Source organism: Abramis brama (assembly GCF_963993115.1).
Source record: "Abramis brama genome assembly, chromosome: 24".
Classification (NCBI taxonomy): Eukaryota; Metazoa; Chordata; class Actinopteri; order Cypriniformes; family Leuciscidae; genus Abramis; species Abramis brama.
Genome location: NC_139986.1, coordinates 19,954,546 through 19,977,822, shown reverse-complemented (window position 1 = coordinate 19,977,822; position 23,277 = coordinate 19,954,546). Strand labels below are relative to the sequence as shown.

The 23,277-nt window shown below is 36.8% G+C and overlaps 1 protein-coding gene across 3 annotated transcripts in view; it reads right to left on the bottom strand.

Annotated features, from left to right (window-relative positions):
* The window catches only part of sh3kbp1 (SH3-domain kinase binding protein 1), a 45,289-nt gene that overhangs the window by 901 nt on the left and 21,111 nt on the right, over positions 1 to 23,277 (bottom strand). Inside the window, exons 3-18 of one of the 3 annotated variants that reach the window (XM_084102617.1) lie at positions 17,842 to 17,965; positions 17,086 to 17,127; positions 16,596 to 16,702; positions 16,327 to 16,456; positions 14,003 to 14,196; positions 10,878 to 10,953; positions 10,647 to 10,741; positions 10,127 to 10,228; positions 9,714 to 9,765; positions 5,688 to 5,759; positions 5,273 to 5,432; positions 3,710 to 3,777; positions 3,366 to 3,475; positions 2,405 to 2,554; positions 854 to 1,071; positions 429 to 492 (exon numbers count right to left, since the gene is read on the bottom strand). In XM_084102617.1, the coding sequence (XP_083958743.1) occupies positions 429 to 492; positions 854 to 1,071; positions 2,405 to 2,554; positions 3,366 to 3,475; positions 3,710 to 3,777; positions 5,273 to 5,432; positions 5,688 to 5,759; positions 9,714 to 9,765; positions 10,127 to 10,228; positions 10,647 to 10,741; positions 10,878 to 10,953; positions 14,003 to 14,196; positions 16,327 to 16,456; positions 16,596 to 16,702; positions 17,086 to 17,127; positions 17,842 to 17,965 (1,764 nt within the window). The remainder of the gene's footprint in view (positions 1 to 428; positions 493 to 853; positions 1,072 to 2,404; positions 2,555 to 3,365; positions 3,476 to 3,709; positions 3,778 to 5,272; positions 5,433 to 5,687; positions 5,760 to 9,713; positions 9,766 to 10,126; positions 10,229 to 10,646; positions 10,742 to 10,877; positions 10,954 to 14,002; positions 14,197 to 16,326; positions 16,457 to 16,595; positions 16,703 to 17,085; positions 17,128 to 17,841; positions 17,966 to 23,277) is intronic. The other 2 variants (XM_084102618.1, XM_084102619.1) reach the window with 2 other exon arrangements.

Genomic DNA, 23,277 nt, shown 5'->3' with positions numbered 1-23,277 from the left:
AAGCACTCTGTAAAGTCTACTCCAGCACATCCCAAAGACTTTCAATGAATTTAAGGTCTGGACTCAGAGGTGCCAATTCATGTGTGAAAATGATTATTCATGCTCCCTCCCAACCATTCTTTCACAATTTGAGCCTGATGAATCTTGACATTGTCATCCTGGAATATGGCCATGATGTATCTTTCCACATGGTTGTTTAAGAAATGAAAATCTACTCAATTAGGGTTAGAAGAACTGTTGCCAATCATTTAACATGCTAGAAACATAACAATAATCACTGCAATACTGATCCATAGACTTAAGCATTTGCCTATTTAAATCCAAACAGCGACTTTTTTTTTTTTTTTGGCTGGGCAGTGTATGTTAGGGTGGCTAATATTGCTTTATTGTGTTGCACCTGGTTAGTGACTAATCTAATATCCCCTCACCTGCAGTGAAATACGAATCCTCTTCTCCTCATCCAGTTCACTCACCAACTGCTTAATTTCTTGTCTGATAAAACAAGTTTGGGAATTACACACATTTCACATCCTTCTAAAAAGACATCAGTCAATCAACTCATTCATCCCACATCTCATCTCAAACATTTCCTTCCATACTTCCATACATTGATTAATAATTTCCTTCTCTTTATACTTCCCCTCTTTCACTACTTCACTCCATCTGTCTTCCATCAAACCAGGGTCCTGGAGGGCCACTGTCCTGCAAAGTTTAGCTCCAACTTGCCTCCCTGGAAGTTTCTAGATTGCCTAGTCAGACTTTGTTTGATTGGGGTTGGGGCTTAACTCTACAGGACAGTGGCCCACCAAGAGCAGGATTGGACACCCCTGATCCCCATCCAGTTGGTTCATACTTGTGCTGGCTCTTCATGAGCTCCACGGTTCCTTTCAGGTCTCGTAATTGTGCTTTGAGCTCCTCCAGCGTGGAACCCTGTTCATTCTTCCCTCTCACATCAACGGAAGGGGAATGGGGCCGCAGACCAGCGGAGCCCTGATGGAGAGAAGACCCACTGGACCCAGAAGAGGATGGAGGGGCACTTGGTTTAGGGGGTAAAGGCGATTTCTCAGGAGCCTGTGGAAAACCCCCATGAGATATCAGAAAAAGAACTTATCAAACAATCACTCTTGGACGTTTGTCTTCCATTTCGGGCCTCAGTCTCTCTTTGTGTGTGTGTGTGTGTGTGTGTGTGTGAGTGGCACCTTAAAGTATTTGGACACTTGAAGAGATAGTTTACCCCAAAATTAAAATTCTATCATTATTTACTCACCCTCATGTCATGCCAAACCTGCATGACTATATTTCATCTGTGAAGATATTTTTAAGAACTGTTTTTATCCATACAATGAAAGTCAGTGGGGTCCAAAACAACAAATGGAGTGCTGCAGGACTGACATATTTTTGGAGGTGAAAACCTAGAAACGAGTTAGCATTTAAGCACTTCCGGCTCCATCATACAGTGGGTTTTTTGCTTAAATGCTTGAAATAAGGCCTATGGTGAACACAAGCTCAGGATATTTTCATGCTTTATTCTATAACATAAAATACATCAATAACAGCCCCTCATGATTTTTTTTAAGCTTTGACTTGTCTTGAAAAAGGCAGGTGTCTAAATGGGACTGCAGAAGTTACTTTCATCACACCGAAAAGGTAAACTCATCTCCTCTCTATAATCTGCTTTTACAGACAGACTGTGTTTATAATTGTTCTCTTGCAAACTATTTTAACAAACTTTTTTTGTATAAAGACCGAAAGTGTTATTGGAAGCTTAATATTGGTGGTCATGTGACCAGGGTGTAGTTTGTTTATAGCTTACGTTTTGTATTTAGGCTTCCAAGATTAGATTATCATTTAACATCTTCAAAGATTGAAGATTATTATCATGATGAACAAAATGTGAAAGAATCATAAACTTTTGTTGGCCCCAAAGCTTATTTTCTGCAATAATCCAAATGCCAAATATTTTTGTCGAACCAGGGTGATGCTAACTAAAAAAAAAAAACAAACAAAAAAAAAACACACACATCACTGCAGCGCTCTATTGGACCCCATTGACTTTTATCCTATGGACAAAAAAAAACAAAAACAGGCATTTTCCAAAATATCCTCTTCTTTTTTCTCAGAAGAAAGTAAGTCTTACAAGTTTGGAACATTATGAGAGTGAGTAAATAATGACAGATTTTTCATTTTGGGGGGAACTATCCCTCTAAGACACACTTCAAATGTAAGAATTTTAAAAGAAATCATTTAAAAGTGTGACTCAAGTATCCAAAAGTAATACTTTTTGTGTCTGTACATAAAAATGCTTGACAAGGGTGCTCCCTTGTGGTAGGACAGGGATGTGCATGCAAAAGGAGAGGTGGGTGTAAGGGGGTGGATGACTGGGAGGGGAGTGGGGGGGGCTTACTGTTATGACTGGCACTGCCTTGGGCATCTTCTTGGAGTTGTCAAAAGTTTTGGGAGTGAATGAGTCCTGCTCTTCCTTTCCCATCTCCTTTTCTCTCCTCTCCTCCTCTGGAGATGGGAAGTCCAGGAGGTCAGGACTAGAGAGAGAGGACTAGGAAGTAGAGAGATATTTAAGTGATCATGACCAGATAACCCATAGACAGGCAGAGCGGGGTAAGCCCATGTGACGTTCACACATAGCAAATGACACAATCATATCTGACGGATTAACACTGAACACCTGTAAAAGTCACAAATCTATGACACTTTGTTAGTTGATTGCATCTGATAGGCGTGAAAACCCCCCAAATGTAATTGACCTGACACTCTGATTAGTAAAAAATAACAACAAACAAGCATGTGTGGCAGAGTTATTATAGTTAACAGAAACTAAAACCATAAAAAAATTCAATGTCCAATGGCCATGTCATTTTGATGTACTGTAGAACAGTTGAATTGATTTTTTGTTGATTTTAAGTTGTGGTATTACTTAACAAAATTTCAATGTTTTCCAAAACATCTAATGCCAACATCAAATTGACATCCAACACCAACATTTAGTCATGAGGTTCATGAGAGTCATAGTGCTAATGTTGACACAATGTTAAATTATAACATCATTACACTTTGATATTTTGTTGGTTATAAGTTATGGTTTTAAGCAACCAAAAGTCAACGGTGGTCCAGTGTTGGAGGCTGACAAAAAAAAACAATGTTGGATTTTGACGTCAACCCAATTTTCATTTTCATCCAAAATTTTACGTCAGTATAACATTGTCCTTCGTCTTTCTGATGTTACATTGACTTCCGGTGCCCACTGGGTATATATAGATATAAAAAAATATAAAAAATAAACACTAATAAAAATAACAAAAACACACAACATAATTACGGAAATGCACAAATAAAATCAGTGGACTCACAGACGTGAAGATTTGCGATCGTGGCCGCCGGTCCATCACACGGGGCCGTGATGCGGTCGGGTGGTTCAGCTTCTCTGTGGATAAGACGATGGAGTCGAAGTCTTCTACATCTTCAGCCGAGAGTCACACAAATACAAAGATAAACACACGGGACCACATATATATCACGTGCATATGCATCACAAACACAGGAAAAAAAACCGGCAGACCATCATCTCCAGAATGGAAACGAATGAAGTGAGTTGGACAGAGAGCTGTTTTAATCTTATTAGATATAGATTATTATAAGTCTTATTAGTCATGGGTTATTCTGGATTGAATGGCATCTCTGAACAGGGACTCACCGATATCTAGGGATTTGTCTGCAGAGCCTCGGTCAGCTGCCGCACCGTCAGTCTTCGGACTGTCACTACTGTGCAAAAGATATTTCAACCAGAATGAGCTTTAGTAAAAACACAAAAATAGCACAAATGTTCTTGGAAATGACAACAAAATGGAGTAATAATGTGATAAGAGATGAATTACTAATACAGTATGTAGCATTGGAAGTCTGATTCATTCTAGTGAACTGGTTCATTTGGATGTTTCTAAATGAATACATTCAAAAACCAGAAGTCATTTAAATGGTTATAAATCAATCCATTGAAAAATGAAATGAGTTCCTGATTCATTGGAATCACTGAACAGAAGTAGTTTGGATGGTTTTAAATAAAATGAATCCATTCAAAAACGAAATGATTCACTCATTCATTGGAATCACTGCACAAAGTAATTTGGTTGATTCTAAATCAATCCATTCTAAAATGAAATGACTCACTGATTCATTGGAATCACTACATGGAAGTTATTTGGATGGTGCTAAATTAATCGGTTAAAAAATAAAATGTTTGAGTCTTGAGACTCAGTCATGTAAAATAGGGTATTTTTAATTGTATTATTTAGTGTAAATTCATCTGTTAAAAGTTTAATGTTATCTGTTAATGTTTAATTGTGACGCTAATTGAATTCCATCTTTGTGCCAAATAAATAAATAGTGTTCTTAGTATAAAAATTAAGAATGTCATCTGATAGTCTGATACATAATAAGATATCATGATGCATAGGTTTTGGAATCGAAAATCTATTCCAGTTCTGGAATTGGATACTTAAAAGGCAGGAATCAGATACTTGTTATAAAATCGAAATTTAAATTCCTCTTATCGAAGATAAGATATCGCACGATGAAGACTTACAAGAAGACTCACACGCTGTTTTCTGTTATATCTTAAGTAAACGTAAACAGTTGACAAAGAAAACGCATGTGTAACAGTATATTGGATCTGTGCAGCTCTTAAAGTGACAGCAGCCTAATATTCCTGCTGCTGTCTCTATAATAACGTTAATAAAACAACAAAAGACAGAGAAAATTAACTTGCTGTTCTTGACTGAGTAACTTTTGTAAGTATATTTGCAATGTGTGCTTTATTTAAAAAGTGCAGTGTTTATTTAGTGTAAATTTAGTTTTTGTACCAGAATCTTCTTAAAACACTGTTTATTTCAATTGTGTCTTTATTCAGTTGTGCGATTGCTAATTTGTTTATTTGTTCTTTTTTTAATTAGTGAGTGTTTAATTGTCTTTAATGCTTGAAATTTATATTAGTTAGGCTATGGTATTTCAAAAAGTTCCTTGTGTAAGTGTTCTTTATCCTGTTGATTTTTGTTCATGGTATTCAGCTACAATGAAATGTTTCGCAGTAACACTTAGAACAAATGTATTGGAATCAAAATTAGGAATCAATGAGAATCGGAATCGATAAGCAGAATCGGAATTGTTCAAATTCAAATGATTCCAACCCTAATGATGCATTAGGGCATGATGAATGTGATCATGTATGTGTTGGTGATGCTAGTACACGTGTGAGACTGACGGTATATTGGGTACAGCTGGTCTCTCAGGTCTGTCTGGGCGTTTGGGTGGCAGGGATGACGGTCGATTCGACATGTTGTTGTTCTTCGGAGGAAGAGGCTTCTTTGGGAGGAAAACCGGGAGGGACGGCTTTGGAATCTCACCCAACTTCGACTCTTCACCTATATGTAATAACCATCATCATCACTGATATCATCATTACCAAAGGGTATAAAATGTCATACAAGGATGTTTACAGGAAACTAAAAGAGGGATTGTCAAAGCAGAGATAGAAAATGTTATTCCAACTTATGTTTACTTCAGAGAAGCAAGAAGTCTTTGAAAACACAAGCACTATGTCAATCTAAACCTTTTAGAGGAAGGCAAGTTTCGCAGTAAAAGTTCAAATTAAAACAACTCTGAAAGACGCTACCAACCTTTTTCCTCAGCTCTCTGTGGGAGAGATTCGGGCCGTTCTGGTGGAACCTTTCTTGCCTCTGTCTTTTTGTCTGGGGATCAATACACACAATATGAGGGTTCAACAGCCGACTCACTGGAAACATGCACAAATTGAACATCTAGGATTTAAAATCCAATTTAAACATGGAAATAAAAAAAATGAAAAAGAAATGTTACAATGCAAAATGAAGAAATGCATAAGACTCTGCACTATCTCCAAGTCACTAATCATATAAACATATTTGTGACACTGATCATGTGACTCTTTGTACAGACAGTCAGATGTTCTTGCTTCCATTGAAGCAGAAGATGCTCTTTGGATCATTCTCAAATCATGAAGGAGAATATGATCATCAGGTTTTACACAAACCTGTGGAGTTCATGCAGCTTGAGTGCTGCTGTCACTGAAGCAAAAAGCACATAAAAGCAACAGGGTAAAGTCAAGAGTATTGCATTGTGGTATACAGTTATCCCTAGGGCTGTACTCAACCAAAGAAAATCTTGGTCGACTGAAGTCCTGAAATTTTCGACTAAAAATCGACTAAAAATGACGTTAGAAAAAAAAAACGTTAAATTAATTAGATGTGCACTGTGCGCAGTACTTGGTAGCCTTGTTGTCCGCCTAAATGAATTATAAATAAACAAACAAATAGTAGGCTATTTGCAGTATATTAAATCGTTTTTGACCTAATTATTTTACACTGAAATGAGTCTGACACTTGAGTCTGTCAGCGCTGCATCACGTGCACCTGCGCAATATCATAGCTTGATTTCCGAAAATAGTACTGTTGTCAACTAGTGATATCATCACAAGAACTGTTGAGGAATATGCAACATAATTTAGACAATTATTTTTGTCATATGTTATAATAATAAGTTATAACTGTCAGACACTATCATTTCACCGTGCATGTCCTCGCACCGAGCGAGGCTGAACATGAGCTCAGCTTCGCAGCTGACACGAATAGACTAGCAGCTATTAACTTAAAGCTTTTACTCTTAATAAACACAAAAGGCACGTCCACTTTAATAAAAAAAAGAATATTTATTAAACAAACCAGATCAAGAGCAGAAACGAAATAAAGTGCATAACTGAAAAATAAAGCATCCTAGGCTCAAAACTAACACAACCAACAGCACAGCGCAATTGCGCATTAGGCTCAAAAAAAAAAAAAAAAAGTTAGGTTATCACACTAAAACATTGAAATATGCAAATTCTGATATGTTCATATAGCCTACTCAAAACACACAGGGCAAGCTAACGCAGACAAGTGAGCTTACCACTTTTAGATGATATGTCATGTTTGTCGTCGAGCTGTGGAAAACTTGCTTGCAAACTTTGCATTCGACCTTTTTCCTGTTATCAATTTTAACAAAATGCTGCCACACTGTCGATTTCTTTGTTGTTGACATGTTAGAAGAGGACTGACTATTAAACGCTCTCACAATTAAATAAATAATATTCAGCATCAAACCTTCTACGCTCGACGCTCTCTCTTGGGTTGGGCTAATCCAAAAAAGGTGAAAACAAGGGGGGTGTTTTGAAGATAGACTGTTACAGTGAAACAAGGGTATTCTGAAAACACCCTCATTAGCAGTTAGTGCTTTCCACCTGATGAAATGAGCGCGCCTTAGCGCGGCAAAACTGATGAAATAAACGCGGCAGAAAATCGACCAATCAGAATTTTGGTCGAACCAGAACGTATCGACTAATCGACTAGGACAGTACAGCCCTAGTTATCCCACAATGCAGTAGTCTTGACTTGACCTTCCATTTCCAGTGAGACAAATGTCAGATTTAATCATTTATTTCTGTCACAAAAATAACGTGGTCATGTGAAGTCTTATTAAACAATGTAGCATGCAACAGTTTAAAACAGGTTTTAAAATACTATCTATTATATTGTTATATTATTATATTATGATTACATAACTATTTTACATGACTGAAACAGTGTGAAATCCATGTTAATATTTATAATTCAACTTTTTACTCAAATTGTTATGCTGATAATATAATTTGTGATGGAAAAATAAGTAATTTCATTAGCAGTTTCAAACTTTGGCACCCAATCAAACAATTTAATTGCAGGTGTAATGTAGGCCAGTAAGGCTGTGCGTGTAAACCTCACTGCCCTGGCCTCGAGAGGCGCACTAGCAACTGACGCCAGCAGCTGCGGTCTTTAGTGTGCTTGTTAGCTCGCTCGCCTCCCACACCGGAGAGCTTGGTTTGAATCCCGCTCGGAGCGGGTCAAATAGGACCGGTTACATTAGGTTTAGGGGGGTGAGTGTAATGGACGTAGGCCAGTAAGAGCTAGGCATGTAAACCTCACTCCCCTGGCCTCAAGAGGTGTATTAGCGACTGACGCTAGATGATGCAGTATTTAGCGCCATTGTTAGCGAGCCCGCTTCCCACACCAGACACCCCAGTTTGAATCCCACTCAGAACGGGTCAGTAAGACCGGTTATACAAGCAAAGCACTGAAATTACATGAACACTCAATTTTAACAATATTGATTGATATAAATTATAAATGATATAAAGACACAGTACAATTCACATGGGATAATCTCACAGTATAACAAGCAGCTGTACAAAATATGATACACCAGTGTTTTGCCAGTTTCTTTCTTTTAGTTATTTTTATAAATGTATCCACTGTACGTCCGACTGACTGCAATGTATTCTTCCTTTTGATTCTAAACTGAACTCAAATGGCTCTGAGAACTGGGTAAGAGAGAAACATAAACCACTTAATTGGGGAACTTGAGAGATGAAACCATGCTGATGGCCTGGGTCTGTGTTGGAGTAGTGAGTTTGACGTGATTAAACCTGTTCTGTGGGGTGCGGACTGGATTGATTTCATTCCTAGAGCTTCCGAACAAATGTTTTTTTGGGGTGCGGACTGGGGCAGTGAACCCGAGTTTATCCCGTGAGTCAGTCCTAGAGCTCCTCCTGTCCGATTTTAGGGAAAAATCGGGTCCATCGGAGACGTCCAATAGATAATTGGATAGATAATAGATAATCACAGTATATCTGGGAGTTGTGAAAAATGATACACCGGTTTTTTGCCAGATGAGAAGTTTATCTATGTATCATCTTTTTACTCTTTTAATTGATTTTATAACTGTATCATATATCTCTTTTAATTTCGTTTATAACTGTTTTAATTTTCCTTGCTTTTATTTTGTGATTATTTTAATTCCTTTCTGTAAAGCACTTTGAATTGCCATAGTGTATGAAATGTGCTATATAAATAAACTTGCCTTGCCTAAATTGGTTGATAATGCAAAAATGGTCAAATATCTGTCTATCACTATTCCATACACTAGTGTTGGAAATATAACTACTCCATAATTTCTGTGTTCCCTCTAAACGTAGCCTTTGTTTCTCCCTCCAATTTCATGGTACGTTAATACAAAGATTCCGTGGGCCGAGTTTCAAAACCTCTGAAGAGAAGCTATAAGGAACTCTTGCCTATTTATATTTTAAGTGATTTCTGAGTAAGCTGGTATATATACTGTACATAATGTATATACATACTGTATATCCATGAACAAGTGAACACTATTATGACAGAGAAGATCATTATGATAGATCATAATGAAAGATTCCAATGATCATTAAATAGACAGCTGAAAGATTTGTAAGCCACAAGGAAGAGCCAGAATAATATAATGTAATATAATATAATATAATATAATATAATATAATATAATATAATATAATATAATATAATATAATTTTTTAAAATCCATTTTGAACTGATACATTGTTTTCATGACTTCATAGGACCACGTTGCATGTTTAATTTAGTGACAGAAATAAATTATTTTTGAATCCTTCTTGCTTACATTTGTTACACAAGAAATGGAAAAGGGTAAGGTCGAGAGTAATGCATAGTGGGATACAGTACCCCATGTAGAGTACTCTGCCTGTATACTACACATTTTTACATCTGCAGAAAAAAAAATGCAGAAAGAAAAGGAAAGGAGTTTGTTACCTGTGACCTGTTTAGTGGTTGGTGCTGCAGGGGGAGGTGGTTTCTTAGGTCTCTGTAAGCACACACACAGTTAAAACACACAGTACACCTATTAAAACACACATGTGCACTCATTAACACACTGATCGCCCTTTAAAACTCATACTAAAACACATACATTAAACATACACATTTGTCCTATTAAAAACACAATCCCTTCAGGCCACACAGCAAACATCAAAGGACATGCTGCTCAATCAGGCAAAGGGTAAGGAGGGAGGCAAAAATACAGGGCAGAGGGCAGCGTGTGTGTGTGTGTGTGTTTATTCCACCACAGCTCTCCTTTTGCTCAGAGACTGAGGCCCGTTGATATACAGGACGGGAGCTCCCCGTTAGCTAAAGTATGTCAAAGAGAGACAAAAATAAGATCTCACCTCTTTTTCTACCTCAGGAATGAATAACTTTACAAAGTTGTCTGGAAACACTCCCTGTTTGCCGTTCAGCTCTCCAACCCACCAACCAGCGTCTGCACAATCCTACACACAACAACAAACAAGGAAAGCACACATTTCAGCAGTCTATCTGTGTTCTAATCAAGCCTGACATGATGTCAGTAACAATTTGTCAACCACAACAAAAGCAGAAATGTCAATCAGAACATATTTGATGTTCAATATACTTTATAGTTATCTGGAGAGGAATTTTTAACCAATAAGATTTCACATTGGGCGTGGCCATTAAAATGAATAACTATTAATATGTGTGTGTATGTATATGTATATGTATATGTGTATTGTATGTATGTATGTATTGTATGCATGCATATATATATATATATATATATATATATATATATATATATATATATATATATATATATATATATATATATATATATATAGTAGCTAATTTGATTGGTTTTAGAACAATTTTGTGTTCAATCACCATACTCACCTTATTGACAATCGCAACAATATCTCCTTCTTTGATTGAGAGCTCATCTTCGTTTTGAGCTTCATACGGGAAAATTACTTTGCAAAACTCCTTTGCTGTAATTTAAATGTTCACAGCCACAAGTCACATCAAGAAACAATTATGTCGTATTTGCATACAATTTGAGTATACTGTATGGACAATCTAGGCATTGAAATAATCCACAGAACAGGTATGATCTAATCCTGTTACCTTTGGCCTTGTTTTCAGGCTCCGCCTTCATGGTTTCCTGGGCAACAGCTGGAGCGACTTTCTTCACCATCGGAGGCTGAGGAGAATCAAATACTTATATTAAATACTACTTCGAACATGCCATTCAAAAGTTTAGGGTCGGTAAGATAAAAATAAGATAAAACATTTATTACCAGTGAAAAAGGTAATATTGTGAAATATTACAATTTAAAATAACTGTTTTCTATTTAAATATATTTTAAAATGCCATTTATTACTGTCACGACAAAGTAGCCATTTTTCAGCATTATAACGCCAGTCTTCAGTGTCACATGATCCTTCAGAAATCATTCTAATACGCTGATTTGGTGCTCAAGAAACATCTCTTATCATCATCAATGTTGAAAATAGCTGTGTTGCTTAATATTTTTGTGGAAACTGTGATACTTTTATCAGGATGATTAGAAAGTTCAAAAGAACAGCATTTATTTGAAACAGAAATATTTTGGCAACATTATAAATGTCTGTACTGTCCCTTTTGATCAACTGAACGTGTCCTTGCTGAATAGTAGTATATTAGACATCTTTATACATTTATGTTAAAGTTAATACATGTTACAAGTAATTTAATATCAATATTAATTCATATTAAAAACAATAATGCTGTTGAGTATGCATGGCAGTCAATGAGGGCAACTAGAAACATTGACCCCGAGTCCAACAGTCTCACAAAAAAAAAAACTGCATTTTTTGATAACAAAGAACAATCTGCAGAATTAATCAAAAGCTGTTGTGCAGTTGGGAGGCCATAAGGAAGTTGTCAGGGGCCCAGTGAATTCAAACATACGTGTGTGAATAGCGTACTGTCCAGTTGACTGTTTATCTGGCCTCTTTCCCACAGGGAAGCCACAATCCTTCCACAAACATGGCAGGGAATCAATCCAACCTGACACACAACAAGCTCTTTAACATCCTGCACTCCCAATGTGGCCTTAACACACATATTCGCTGTTCACTCAGAAAAAAAAAAAACCCTACCCACTCTTCCTCCTTCTCCCTCTCTTCCTTTTCCTCTCATTTAGAGCAGTCATGATGGAGTCGGACTAACAAGCGCCATGTGGCACCCAAATGTTTAAACGACATAAGAACATCATTACAACATCTGGCTGCACTGCTCTTCTCAAAGGCCACATGTCATCTCTGTGAAGACCCTACTTTGACTTCAACCCCGGAAGTCCCATAATGCCCTGTCTTGAAACCCAAATCACCGCCACATGAAACGAAACATCTCGGCGGTCGTATTTAACAGCTCACTTCTAGCGAGGAAGCCACAGTTTTAGCACAGTGTTAACATACTGTAGAAAGACGGACAGATTAAGAAAGAGTTGCAGAGAAAAATAGGTCTTATTTACCTTTGTCTTTACTCAAAATGACAAAAACAATCCTTCAGAAATATCCGGCATGCATACGTAGGACTGTGCGCGCAAGTCCTGCCTGCAACAGGAACCTACAACAAGCTTTCAGTCTAACCACAGTTCACTCCCCCCTGAGTCATGACAGTCTCTTACAGTCTTACAAGCCCGACTTCTGCTTTACAACAGCCCTTCAGTCAGGAAACCACTCAGAGAGAGAGAGGAAGAGAGGAGGATAGGGGTGGACATGGAAAGAGAGCCGTGTCAGGGTGTGGTAAATTTGTATGTGGGTAAACCTTCAGCTTATAAACGACACTGCATTTCCATATTGCAATAATCACTTGCCTTGCAAAGAAGAAAATTGTCTCTGTATGTAACAGGTGGAAGAGTTAAGCACTGCGGTATATAATAATAGATCTGAAGAGATTTCCTTTTCTTTAGGACTAAACAAAGTGAGGCTGAGAGAGACAAAGTGCGGAAGACGTCCCATAAACACTTCTTTGACAATAACTTCCTTTCTTAGTGACAGAGAATACCGGCCCAGCTCACACACACACACACACACAATATATATATATATATCACATCACATGTCCTCATGTTGCATGTTTAATTCAGTTAAATTATTTTTAACTATAATTATATAATAATAATAATTAATTATTTTAAATTTAAATGATTAAATTATTATTTTGTATTGTTTATCGAAGTTTGTGTAATAATGTGTGGCAGTGTAAAATTCTGTCATAGGAAAAAGAAGATCGGGTTGAACACATTGCTTTATGGGTTCAATAATGAGGGCAGATTACAGTGTTGTTAACCAATAAATAATTATTTTATATACATTAAAGTTTTATAAGAATTTTTGTTTTGTTTTAATTAATTAATTTATGAAGCAATTTAAAAAAACAATGTAATGCTACTAGTGAATTTAGTTAAAGATTACCATTAAATTGTTAGATAATTGCAAAAATAATGTAAATGTGAAAATATGGGAAATTATCATGCATAATTAAATATTTAATACCGGGCAATAATCAATATGGTACCGATATATTGCGCATAGTATTAAATCAATACACACTACTGTTCAAAAAGAAAATAATTATTTTAATTAGCAAGGTGAAGTGATCAAAAGTGACTAAGGACATTTAGGATACATTTTTTTTTTTCAAATAAATGCTGTTCTTTTGAACATTCTTTTGAATCAGCATATTATATCATGCATAATTAAATATTTAATATCGGACGATAATAAATATGGTACATATATCTATATATATATATATCCCTAGAGTACTCTAAGCATATAGAAAGTTCACATGAATATGGAATTATTAACTTCTTAACTACACAGACTCACACTTCTGAGCAAGAACTTGGCAGAGAGAGACAAACACACAAAATAATCAGTTTCCACAATAACACAAACCCCCCAAAAAAAGAAAGAAAAAGAAATGAAATACATAAATTAAATGTGGGACTAATAAAGAGAGCCAACGAAGGGTAGAGAAAATGAGCAAAGGAATACATGCCACTCTCAGTGGGACAGGAAGGCAGGAAGGTTTTAATGAACAAGAGACTGTGGGGCCGAAGGCTGAGTGAACGCAGGGGACCGAGATTGAGACGGCCTGACTGTAATTACTGAGGAAGAGAGTCGTAAAATCTGAGAGCCGCACATCCACTTTTCTTTTGCTTCATTAAAACACAGAGATACCAATATTCCAAACTCACCTTCTCCACCTCATTCTCCATGTCCATGGATCGTGGGCGGAGCTTGATCGGCTGGTCTTTGAAAATGTCCCCGAAGCCGAACCCCCGAACCTTCTTGGGCTGAATCTCAGAACTGGAGGACACACTGCCAGTGTCAGACCGTAAACTACTGGAGTCGCCACCATCACTCTCTGAGCCGGTGCTGTCCTTTATACCTGCAAATACACAAACACGTTTCAGAGGAGGACTGAAAGCATTTGCATGCAGCTTTGAATACAGCATTCTTCACAGCTGGACTGTTAGAGTAGATCTGTAGTGCTGTGCACGCTTGTGCATTTCAGTAGGTGAATTTTGGTAAATGAATCCTGACATTTCGCTGATATACAGCGGGGGAAATAAGTATTGAACACGTCATCATTTTTCTCAGTAAATATATTTCCAAAGGTGCTATTGACATGAAATTTTCACCAGATGTTGGCAACAACCCAAGTAAGCCATACATACAAAGAAACAAACAAAAATAAGTTCAGAAATTAAGTTATGTGTAATAATGTGAAATGACACAGGGAAAAAGTATTGAACACATGAAGAAAGGGAGGTGCAGCTCTCCACAAGTGATCCTTGGCTCTTGGACAACTCTTCTGATTATTCTTTTCACTCCTCTATCAGAAATCTTGCGAGGAGCACTGGTCGAGGCAAATTTATGGTGAAATTATTGTCTTTCCACTTCCGTATTATGGCCCCAAAAGTGCTCACTGGACCATTCAGAAGCTTAGAATGGCGCCTATAACCAATGCCATCATTATGTTTTGCAACAATTAGGTTGCGAAGGTCTTGAGACAGCTCTTTGCTTTTACCCATCATGAGATGTGTCTTGTGTGACACCTTGGCAATGAGACCTTTTTGTAGGCCATCATTTGGGACTGAACCAGCTGTTATTAATTTCCACTGACAGGGGGCTGGATTGCTTTTTAATTCCTGTAAGTTTTCAGCAGTTGTCTTGGCTTTCCATGCCTTTTTGCGCCTCCCTTTCCTCTTTCTTTGTATGTATGGCTTACTTGGGTTGTTGCCAACATCTGGTGAAAATTTCATGTCAATAGCACCTTTGGAAATATATTTACTGAGAAAAATGATGACGTGTTCAATACTTATTTCCCCCGCTGTAGGTATTATATGTAAACGTTACAGCTAAAACGAATGTTAATGAACACAATTTATTTATAAAGTTTAATTTTATTATAGAAATATACACTACTGTTAAAAAGTCTTTTTTAAAGAAAATAATACTTTTATTTAGCAAGAATACATTAAAGTGATCAAATGTCACAATAAGGATAAATAACTGTTTACAGATTTCTTGAGCACCAAATCAGTATATTATAAAGATTTCTGAAGGATCATGTGACACTGAAGACTGGAGTAATGATTCTGAAAATTCAGCCCATCACAGGAATATTATATATATATATATTTTTAAATGTATTTAAATTGTACTTATGTTTCACAATATTACTAATATTACTGTTTTATTGTATTTTTGATCAAATAAATGCAAAAAAATCAGTGAACTTAAAACAGCGACATTTGCGCATGCATTTATTAGGCTATTAACTTTTTTTTGCCAGCCGAACCCCTTTAAAATAAAATGTTTCGTTTAAAAAATTATAAACGTAACACTTTTGTTTTTGCCCCCATTTTTCATGAGCTGTACTTTAAGTACCCCTGAGATTTTAAATGAATAGTTCAATAAGTAAACAACCCATTTGCATGTTCACAGTTCACTCTGATGCTGGCTTATGGTCACATGACATGCAGCTAAACAAATAAAATAAACTTCTTCTAGTAAGTGATTTATCTTAATTGTTTTTTAAATTATTTTATTATTTGTGATTGGTTAAAAGCAGAGAAGTAAGCGAATGCTAAGATGCATGTAACATGATTGATTAGATGTAAAACATCTGGATGCATTTCTTCCATGTGTTACAAATGTTTCACCACTTATCTAAGTGACTTCATCAGCTGTTGGGAGGAGGTGGAGATTTCCCCACACTTAACCTCATTACACTCTGTAACATCACAAGCCTCACAAACCACTGTGGGAGTCGCTTGCTTAATGGTGTGAATCATGACAGTCATGTTTCAAGTTCACCATCTGCTTGTTTGCTGGAAAATCATCACTTCAATAAGACAATATGTCTTCAATAAGAAGAAAAACATGCTCCAAAATATATTCCATTCTTTTCTATCATGACCTGGATCCCTGGGAATTTTCAAAGTCATTGGGATGGTAATATGAGGAAGCATTTTCAGATGTGGTCAAGAGAGTTTGTGGTGTAGAGACTGACTGGTTCGTGTGCTGCGCGTGTCTTCCTGTGGGGTCAGATCCTCAGCCTCGGCCAACAGCTCCTTGGTGAAGTTAGAAGGGAACATCCCAGTTTTGCCGCTGAGAGATCCCTCCCACCATCCCTCCTCCACCTGAGCGAGAAAACACACACAAAGGTAGTTTTAAGAATTAGAGACTCCATATTTGGTAGAAACGATCTGTGACATGAAATATATTTATAATGTGATGGTCATGTATTTGTTTTAAACTACAGTCTTGTACATTACTCACTTCTCCCAGAATCTCAATAACATCTCCGATCTTCAGTTCCAGTTCATCTTCATTCTGCGGAGTGTAGCTAAAGGTAGCTTTGCAGCGCCTTTTTCGGATTGCCTCACCTGTTTACATGACATACACATGGATAAATGATTTGTGAGTTGCCTATCTACCTATCTATCTATCAACCATCCATCAACAAATAAAAAACAGAGCAGCACTTACACATTCTAGCACTAGGTGTCGCTCTTCTCTTAATTTATGCTAGACAATTAGCAACACATTTTACTCCAGTGCTGATCACTATACATACAGACTTGTATGTAGCTCATAAATCAGCCTCTGACAATACTGTAGATACTCAAAGTTTTAGTTCTCTACAGAATGGAGAAACCGGGCATCCCAACTCTGACCTATCGATATCAATATCTTGATACCATATACTGAGAATGCCGAAATATTTCAATACTTTATACTCTGGGGAAAACCAATGAGACACACATACTGTATTTTGGTTCACGTTTTCTTTGGAAACCAACATCTCTATCTGAAAAACAAATTAAAGTCACATGAACCAACACTAGTGCTGTTGTCTGAAAATCAGGTGATACATGTACAATGAGGACTCTTAACAGAATGTTTCAGAAACCAGATATTACATTTAAATAGAAAACAGTGAAAATAGTATCCAGTAGATATATTTTTTTAAATATATCTCTATGACCCAAATTATTTACTTCCATATTTTCATCCATATTTTTTAATTATGCATTTTATTTTAAATAAATTTGGCAACATACTCAACTAATTTGGCCAAACTGATCTCTGACCACACAGAGGATTCACAGTGGCCCGATTAAGACTATATGTGATGTTTATGTAATTGTGTACCGTCACACGCACAGGAAGTGGTAGGAGAAAATGGTTTCTGGTCTGAGGAGAGTAATACTGTACTTACTCTCAAAGGCCCAATCACACGCACACACACACACGCACTACAACCGGTCTGATGGACAGATTCTGGACCCGTATGGGTGACTTGGCACATTTAAGAAGGATGAGTCTTTTTTTTATATATTTAACTGTCTCTCTTTTCATCTGTGAGAAGCAAATCTGAGCCAGATCTCTGTTTAATTGAATCTTTGATCCACAGAAGCTTTAACCAGCCCCCAAATCCTGTCCTGTGAGACATGAGGGTGAGTTTGTGTGGGTGTATTGTGCTGAATAAACACTGGTCTACTTTTCATATCAGATGTGCTACCTTTCTTAGCGGGTCTGAGGATGGGTTCTGATTTCGGGCTGGCGCTGCCATTGGACAGGTCTGATCTCGATCCGGTCAAACTGGACTCCTTCTTCACCTCCTTTTTCGAGTCTTTCTTCATCTCCTAAAATAGAAAAAGGGCATTTAATGCAGAGAAACCATAGGGGGAGCACTGGTCCATTCTCATTCACTGTGTGTGTATGAGTGTGCAAGACAGAGACAGGCAGACAGAGAGGCGGTGATAGGCTTCAGTGCAGCAGAGCGGGGCTCATTTCCTGGATGGGCCGTAGAGTGACTCAGTCAACCCCTAACACACACACAGCTTTAAAACACTTCTCCATCTGTCTGTACGTCTGTTAGCAGAAGTAGCAGCTCTGTCTGTACTGCACTTCTCTCTCCCTCCACTAGGGCTGTCAATGTTGTGAAAATGTGGTTTTATGAATTATAAAATTCAAATAATTGTGACTAAGTACTTAATTGTCTACTTAGTTCAGTGAAGCTCACATTAAACTTGTAAAACTAAACTATGATTTAGGTGATTTACTACTGATATTAAATGACAAAAAATATAAATGTTAAATATTAGTATATATTTTAAATACAATTTTAAGTGTTCTTTTTATTACATGTATAATAATAATAATAATGATAATAATATTCTGGAATCAAGCTCACCTGGATATTATAATATTTTATCATAATTATTTGTGTTGTTATTATTATTGCATTGAAATCATATTTTACAACAATATGGCCTGGTTTCACAGACAGGGTTTAGATTAAGCCAGGATTAGGCCTTAGGTCAATTAGGACATTTAAGTAGCTTTTATAAATGTGCTTTAGAAAAAAAAAAAAACATTACTGGTGTGCATCTTGAGACAAAACAATGGCACTGATATATTTTAAGATATATCAGTGCAAGTTGATTTCAGTTAAAACAGGAGGATGACCGAGTTGAACTTGATAGTAGTTTTTAATATACTCCTCATTCCAAATCTGAAGTAATGTGCTCATCTTCCCTGAACTCGGCAAACTGTAATGGTCAAAAAGGTCATTACCTGTGCTGATGTAAAAATAAAGTGAACCCACAGTGCGCTGCATTTGCAATCGAGGATATGAAAATTACACTGCAAACTGAACATTGACTGAGTTGGTCATAAAACAATATATGATTGGCAATATGCGGTAGTAATTTAAAGAGCACAATGATTGCTCTACCCCCCTCATTCTCTCGTTCTGCACATAGGAATTGTGAATGTAAGGTATCTGACTTCATGGCCTGTGTAAAGGTGTAAAGGTTTAAGAGAACTGCTGAGAAAGATCTCAAGCATCTCTTGGCTCACACAAAGCTGTCATCCTTTCTCAATTTCCTGCATGTTATCTTTCTCTGCTCTCGCTGCAAGTTCTTTCTGCGTGTTTTACTCTCTCGCTCACTCTGACATGGTTATTTATTTAGAGGAATAAGAGCAGACTATCTGCTCGCTGGATGCTTCATACTTCATCAAATTGTCATTCTGCAGGTGGACATTTTAAAACATCATTAATCTCAACTATATTTTTAAGAGCACATCTTGCAATTCTTTTTTCTGTGGTGACATATTTCCTTCTGAAACAAAAAGGTTAAGCCAGAACACATCAAAAGATATATCAGGACATAGCCTAATAAATAATATAATATATAGCCAGGACATATCCAAGGATAATCAATATTTTAGTTGAATTTGATCAACTTTTAGGTATAAACACATATAGATGGCTGGATTCATGGTCTTTCATTCATGGATCTCATTAAACTCTTCATTAGTAAAAAAAAAAAAAAAAGTCTCTCCCATCTAAATTAGTTCAAAACATCATTAACCATAAACGCAAAGGTGCTATATTTTTCAGCTAGTTAATGCTTCAAAACTAATAGATGTGTTTTAAAAAGCTAATAAAATATAAAATAAAATGGGAAGACGCATCAGAATTTATCATGACACACAAACAGGAAGTGTCTCTCACAAAGGAAAATGTGATTTTATTTTCTGAATAATGTGCAGAAATATTACATTTAAAAGTTATCAGCCAGGGAATAAAATAAGGTTACAGTAGTAAGCTTTCTTTATGTCGACTGCATGATTGCGTGAGAAAGAGATGGAGAGAGAGCGGTGAACAGTCTAGGCGTGAAACGAGAAGGTATCAGAGAAAATGCTGTATAAGAGATATCCAATCATAAAAATCATGCATTTAACATCCATGCGCACAGACCACAAGATTTTCCTGATATCACACAATTGTGATGTCAATTTATATCTCTATACAATGTTCCCTGATGAAATCCAGCTGATATTTTTGCAATGTTTATGGTTTATCGTTTATGCAAATATACTCCTTTTACATTAGATGTTGCCCACAAATATGACGCTTAAAATAGAACGGAATCAAAATTTTTGGTCTGTTTTCATGGAAGAGAAAGAATGGATATTTTAAATGCATGTGATGTATTGGTAAAAGCTTTAAATTTTTCCCTAGAAATATGAGGAATATAGGTAGGACAGAATGCTATGAGAGCTAAAAAGAATATGTACAAGTACACACACACACTTGCTGAAAAGTCAGGATATGACCAGACAGATCGAAAGGACAGAGCCCTCAACAGCAAATAAGAGTTGACCTTGAGCAGCACATCACACTGGATCCTGTAAATGTCCGTATTGTGTTGCTTGTGTGTGTGTGTGTGTGTGTGTGTGTGTGTGTGTGTAGACACATCTGTGTGTATACCAGAAACATTCTTTCCAAGAAAAAACCCTGAAAACAAAATTCCATTCACTCTGCCATAACTGCCTTATCAAGTTATTTATGATGAGAAGAACACACTTGCAACCGTCCTGCTGAAAAGACCAGAAGGATTTCATGCTAGTTCAGACTGGTTTATGATGATTAGTGCTGGTTTGGTGTGAGTTTAGCTGGACTATAAAAATTTTAATATTTGTGTATGCATGCATATCAATCAAATGGAGCACAACAAAGAAACTGAATGCAATCATTCATCGTAACAATATCTATGGACATCAAATGTAGGCATTAACAACTTTTTATATTAACTTGCTTATTTTCTATCACTATATTTTAAGCTATTTTTGAACACAATTGTTTAGCATACACTATAGAATTTAATCTGCCCTGTTAGCATTGGGTTGCAGCCCTAGCATTAACTATACTGTTAGTGTGCTAAGTTCTCTCAGTCACTGTGATAGCACTGCAGACAGGCGAGCTCATTGATTGATGGGTCGTCTCCAAACTCCACATCTCACAAAGTCCTACTGTTCGAATCGGATCAGCCGGTGCCAGCCATCAGCATGGAGCTGATGAACTCTGAAAACATCTGAATACGTCACAGTGTTCAGAAGCAAAGTGAGTGTTGCTGCAAGTACTGTTAAGAGTTAAAGTACAATCATCAATCATTAAAACAGAAATTCATTTCTGGATAGAAACTGTTTTTTTTTGTGGCTGTTGGAGCTTCTCCCCAAATAGGTTGACCTGATTCTAACCAATACCACACTTGGTTTTGGTTAGAGATTGGTAAACAAGTTATTACAATGTAGATGCAGCTCCATCCAAACTGATAAAAGCATGGATGGAATGGCATATGTTTAATGGTCTACCTGCATACCTTATGGTGTCGCTTCCATGGCAACTTATTAAAGCCAGGCCCCTAGGGGCTGAAGTACAGCTGGAGATCACATAGTGGGTCAAACACTGAAACTTGAGCAAGAAGAATAGGGACGATCACGCAGACCCATAAACACATTAGGAATGGGTCACAATGGGGACTAGTCGGCCATTGTGACCCATTCCTAATGTGTTTATGGGTTTGCGTGATCGTTTATCTAGATCGTTTATCTATCGTAAAAACAGTTTATCTAAATTATTTTGGTAAAACTTTAAAAAAAAAAAAAGATTGAATTTATTAACTTTAGTTAGTGTGTTATGCATCATAAGTGCATAAAAGGTATAAATTACATTTTAAAATATATTAAAACAGTTATTTTGAATTGTAATAATATTTTACAATATTACTGTTTTTACTATATTTTAAACAAATAGATTCAGCCTTGGTGAGACTTCTTTAAAAAACAGTAGAATATGCACAATTTAACATGAAACTCTGCTGCTAAATGATGTAAAAGTACCTTCATTGTTCATTGTTACTTCATGTTACAGCTAGGGGTGTGAATCATCACTGGTCTCACGATTCAATTCGATTACGATTATCATGTCAACGATTCGACTCGATATCACGAAGCGCTGCATCCTCACTTTTCAATATTACTGCACATGCTTACATTTTCGTCAATGAATACAAGCAGTCAGATATATGAACTCCCTGTTTATTTTATCTGCTCCAAGAAAGTACACTTCCTGAATGTAGAAAACATCGAAACACAACTTAAGTCTGAACACAGCAGACGACAGGACCATTCAGAACAAACACTTGTAAATACTAAAAGTGCATGAAACGGTCAAGTGTACTTAAGTTACAATAATGCTAACACACACTCAAACACCCACACACTTGACTCGCGTAGCCTCACGCACACACACACCACACCCACACCCACACCCACCCACACACACTTGTGCTAATGTACATGATCTTGGAAAAGTTGTACACTTAAATTCATCCTCTTTAATGCACCGCCGATGCAAAGCCAATCTTTGGCCACTGCATCACATCTCATGCTGTTTGAGGGTTCAGGTCAAGTAAGCGTTGTGTTGCGTTGCTCTATTGTGTGGTATTTGAATGCAAAGAAACCTGTTTGATCAGGGTCAAGTGACCCCAAACTAGTTTGTCACACAAGCCCTCCTTAAAGATAGATTAATCGACTGGTCGTTTAGGCAATCCACTAACTTGTTGATTTTTGAAAATACATAGTTTAACCACTCATTATAGCTCATGACGTCATTATATAGATCAGTGAGTTTAACACATCACTAACATGCAAACGAGCTGTGTTTTTGCTCAAGGATACCTTTAGAAAATAGCTGTATTAAAACCATTTATCATGTTTATTTAAAACTTTCTATGCACTATAAAAAAAAAAAAAAAGTAATTTTGCACAAAAAACAAGATGGTAACCTTTTGGTAAATGGTAACCATTTAAGATGGTAACTGTGGTGTTTGTAGAGGGGACAATCACAACTCGTTTTTCGCTCATCTCGCTTTACGGCACGCAGCTGCAAGGCTCATTTTTAATATACACTTCCTGCCAAACTCAAAGGCTTCAACTGAGCTAAAGTAAAACCACAGTTTGTAGTTGCAAACTTCTGCAGTGCGCTCCATCAAACGATACTGTACGCACAAACACAGACATACAGACCAGACAAGACGAAACCTTTTCCTTTTAAGCTGTAAAAATAAACTTGCCAGCAGAAACAGCAGTTTTGCAATGCATC